This window comes from Octopus bimaculoides, chromosome 28 (assembly GCF_001194135.2).
Source record: "Octopus bimaculoides isolate UCB-OBI-ISO-001 chromosome 28, ASM119413v2, whole genome shotgun sequence".
Lineage (NCBI taxonomy): Eukaryota > Metazoa > Mollusca > Cephalopoda > Octopoda > Octopodidae > Octopus > Octopus bimaculoides.
The window spans coordinates 11,606,264-11,611,176 of record NC_069008.1 but is presented as its reverse complement, the minus strand read 5'-3'; the positions used below and the strand labels follow the sequence as shown (position 1 = coordinate 11,611,176).

The 4,913-nt window shown below is 38.3% G+C and overlaps 1 protein-coding gene across 1 annotated transcript in view; it reads left to right on the top strand.

The window, feature by feature from the left end:
- The window catches only part of LOC106878117 (uncharacterized), a 61,713-nt gene that overhangs the window by 35,032 nt on the left and 21,768 nt on the right, over positions 1-4,913 (top strand). Inside the window, exons 7-8 of the mRNA XM_052977766.1 lie at positions 903-994; positions 3,866-4,052. Of these exons, the coding sequence (XP_052833726.1) occupies positions 903-994; positions 3,866-4,052 (279 nt within the window). The remainder of the gene's footprint in view (positions 1-902; positions 995-3,865; positions 4,053-4,913) is intronic.

Below are 4,913 nucleotides of genomic sequence, written 5' to 3'. Positions count from 1 at the left end.
GAGAGAGAGAGAGAGAGAGAGAGAGAGAGAGAGAGGGAAATGATGGTAGTCTCTCGTAACTCGAAAAAGATGGTTGTGCAGTTTCTTATTGAAAAGCTGCCCGAATAATTTGTTTCTAATGATCACACGTTTGTGCTGTACACAACCTCACTTTCTCCGTCAAATTGACGTTGCCTGGAGAGGTACACGGTGTACCAAAAATAGGGTGTCGAAGTGATCGCAGAGCAACCCGAGATAAAGTGTTCTGCTAAAGAAAACACCGCACCACTCGGTCTAAGAATTAAAACCACCACCTCGCGATCGCAACACCCCAACCACTAGGACATATGTCGTCACCATAGAAATGAATGTAGAATATAAAAGGAACCATCAGAATTTGTTTCTAAGATATTTTGTTACGCCACTCTCCGTAACAAAAATAATTATTATTATTAATTGCATAATCAAACTGTGTTGTACTTTCCTTTCTGTCCTAATGACATATACCGGGATTTGACTACCGCATTAGGTCAATGATATTTTTGTACGTTGCAACATAATTTCGATTACATTCTCATGTTTTATTAGGGAGGTAATTGTACAGCATGGCGTAATCACCGCTTAAGAATTACTACTTTTCAGTCGAGTTGTTCCATAATTTTCACATCTTTTGTGAGGGCAGAATTTAAAGGGAAAACAACAACTTGTTTTTTACTTGAATTTGTGACATAACAGAAATTTTCCGATGAAAATGAAATGTATTTATAGTTTTCATTAATAATAGATTGTATATATCTAATATGCATTAATTCCAAAACTAACACATATACATTTACGTTACATCGCAAAATAAATATTTCTTCTTATTGTTATACATTACACTATTTAGCTCCTAATTGTTATTGTTTTCTTATGTTCTGTAGATTACTCGTTATTTCAACGAAACTTGCAGTGTCAAACGTGTTCGGGGATGATGTGCAATGATTCAGAAGTGACAAGCTGTTCAAACATAGAGGTAAACTGAAATGTTTCTTTCTTCCTTTGCGCTATAATATGTCCATAACGTCACTCACAAGTCTGTATGATCCGGCATCTTGTACCACACTTTCGCTTATAGTTCGTACCATACTTCCGCTAAAAATGTCGCTCTCAGCTTTCTCATCATTGAGTCAGTGGAGCATCAAGGATGTGACAACTGAATGGAGAGAGAGATACCTAATACCAGGCTGCTACTCATTTTCAGTTGAGTAGACTATAGCATCATGAAGTGAAGTGCCTTATTCAAGGACACTTTGTGTCATCTAATCGAATCTATGGCTTTATAAGTGATGTGTTGTCTATTCTTTCCTCGTTAAACGTAACTTTATTCAGAGCAGAATGTTGGATGTACATAGCCTGAAGTCAGCTTAGAAACAAGGTCACTTCCCGAATGACCTCAGGTCGCTAGGTTTATATGTAGAAGCCATTAGCGAAACCAATATCTCTGAAGCGCATACACTCGCAAATATTTTCGTTAATTATGAAATATCTTTACTCGCGGACTGCTTGCTTTCGAGCGATAGTTTGTCAGTGGTATTATGGAAATCCATAGATATCGAACTACGCACACTACTGCGAGAACTAGGCAGTAGTACTGTGGTTTTGGATGCTGCAGTGACATCTGAAAGCACCAACTTTATGCAACGAATGTAGTGTTTTCAGGTTAGTAACTTCCTATTCCTCAAGATGGACAGCGGAATGGTTTCACCTGACACTTTGAAGCTTTGCTAAGGACTTTCGATCTTTACTAGGGGGATTTGGAACTCTATTTTAGATGTACGATGGGACTGTGTGAGACAAATACAAAGAAAGCGGTATAAAAATCTCGAAATTCCGGTCGGAAGTTTCCACCTGTCTGACATCTTCCTACCTGATATGCCTGTGTGGACATGGGGCAACCAGAATGGAACATCTCGATTGTTAGGTCAATAGATAGGGTAGTGTAGGATGTCCACAGTTCAAAGCAGTCGGTTACACAGACCAGAAATTACCGATCTGCTCGATCGATTTAAAATGGACCCAACGACAGGAGCCCAAGTTACTGGAAGTTGAACGCGTGCCTAGTAACTCACGAAGATTTACAAGGGCCAGATTAGTGAATTGCTTAGGATGCAGTTGATGCGGGTAATCAACAGCAAGCGCTGATGGTGTGCCATTAAAGGAGTTATTAGAAGTTATTAGTTAATTAAAGAAGTTATTAGACCAGAATCGACAGCGTTTATCACAGAGCCGATGATAGAGAGAAATGGAATGGAGGGGGAATTAATGACCAGCCTAGGAGATGTGATTGTTGCAAAACATTTCGGGGGACGTGCTAGTAGTGATAATGGCCCTTTATCATTTCTTCAATGAAAAAGAAAGCGGATATATTGTCAGAGCAATGGCAACTGCGCTTAAACACGAAAGTAAAAGTTGTCCGATGACCTTGTGGAGAAGAGGTACAACGTGACAGCAAAACTACGACCTGGTCTTTGTTAGATGGGGAAGGGTGTGAGCTGCTGGTTTCTGAGCAGATATATTCAGGGTGGTAGTGGACTTCAGCACCTACCTCATCGGACTACCACAGCTCTTTGCAGACGAAATATGTAGCCGATGACAGCTGAAATAATGGAGGCCATGAGCACTTGTCCAAAACGCAAGTAACTGGGTTTCAATGATCTGCCTTCCGATTTTACAAATTCATGACAGATTTATTTAGCAACCTCTTGACAGATATTTACCACAACTGATATCAGAACAGTAGAACTCGTAGTGCTGTGAGCTGAAGATTAGTAACGCTGCTGAGAATGGACGCCTTCATAGGGGACGCAATTTTTCTCCAATGACTGTGTTAAACACATGGTTTAAGATTTTGGCCAAGATATTAGCGAAAAGGTTGGAACTAGTGGGTGATCTCGATAGGGAAGTGCAAACGTGAGCGATCCTAAGCATCCACCCATGACAAACGCAACCTTAAATAAAGTACCATAGAAAAGGATGAAAACAAAGCTGGCTTTCTTGAGGCCCTGATCAATTAGAACCAGCCAACCATCGATGTATGGAACTCATCCTGTAAGTGGCCAGGTTTAGACCTGTTTCCATAGGATAGATCGCTGCAATGCACAGCTGTTCCTTCTCAGTGATCAAATTTAACAGCATCTTCACAGAACCGCTTTGCATCGCACCTTCTCAGTGCTTTTATTGTTGTTTGGTGTTTTGTGATACTTGAGTTTACGTTATGTAGCCTTCCTTTTAATTGGCATACTCAATCTCTGATACATTTTCGTTTGAGAAATAGTCTTAGTAAGTTAAGACATTTCTTGAGGTTCAGTGATACATCGAGATCTGGGCTATTTTCTCTCCGAACTTAATACGGGTATATTGTATTATCATTTTGTGAGTGTTGCTATAAAATATGCATGCAGAACAGAAACATACCCCACTCGTGTCCAATGATGCATTTTCTGTTATATATGCGAGACATAGAGAATTAAGTCTGGTCGCTTTATTTAGATTGTCATTCTTAATGATGGCTAATGCCTTTTTTAATTATTTTTTTGGGTTTTGTTGTTGATACGGTTTGCATACCCGATGGCAGTATTTACGTGTGGTATTTGAATGTTGTTGGACATTGTAAAAAGTTATAATGCATCATTTATAATTGGTAAATATCTAAATTTTGTAGATTACTAACGTAGTTAACTTTCAATACGATGCTGTTGCTGCTACTGCTGCTGCTGCTGCTGCTGTTGATGTTGTTGCTGTTCTCACTGTTGTTGTTGTTGTTGCTGCTGCTGTTGATGTTAGCAGTAGTAGTTGTAGTAAAAGTTGTGGTAGTAGTATATGGCTTTCATATTTATTACTACAGCCCGTGTGCAGATATATGATATCAATGAAAGGTGTGTCACTGAAGTTTGAAAGATCCTGCAGCACATACAGAACATGCGTTGAAGCTGAGAGAAACAATACATTTACATGCAACAAATGGAGGACAAATGGCACCTCTTGTGTTGCTTGTTGCACCGGAAACTTATGTAACAAGAATGATTTTGTTGGTAAGTGATATTTATCCATTGCAGATAGATAGATAGATGTGTGCGCGTGTGCGTGTCTGTGAGTGTCTGTGTGTGCGTGTGTATTACAAAGAAAGAATAAACACGCAAAACGTGGTATCACTTCAGATACTAATTTACCACAAGGTTCAAAGAAAGTGGATTATAACGGATTAAAATAGAATACCTTGCTTCATCCTTCCTAATACTTAGTATAATTCCTTCTACGCAACACGCCATTCTTGAATCACAATGCTAAACTACTTTTGTCCGAAGACATTCGCTATTTTAGATACGATGGACATAGTAAATCTACAACACTCGCCAGTCGCATACATCATCTCAAAAATACAAATATAGCCTATACTCTATCATGGTCCATATTGGATTCAGGGCTTCCTTACCGAGGTCAATTTTTATGCCTACAATGAGAGTGAAGCAGCCAGACTCCGTTCCTTGCACAATCGCATTTGATAGTTCAACTAATTCTATTATAAACACAAAATAAGTGAAATGCCTCTAAATAAATAATGTACAACATACAGCAAAATGTTAACAAAACTACTACAATTAATTGTAATTTGAATTAGCATTTGAAAACCACTCTTCAAATATTAACCAGTAGATTATTAGACCAGAATTCCATTGGATTTAAAAGATTTCAAAGTTCAAAATCCTATGAAAATGTATATTCTTTTACACTGTATAGCCAAGTCCCATATTCTGTGTAATTCTATGTTTTGCATGAACAAACATAAAAAATTCGTACAATATTCATAAATTAGGAAAATAAAGTCAGCATAGATCTCTTTCCGAATCAGTGGTAAAATGGTTCTAGTATTCTTTCTCGAGTATATGTAAGTT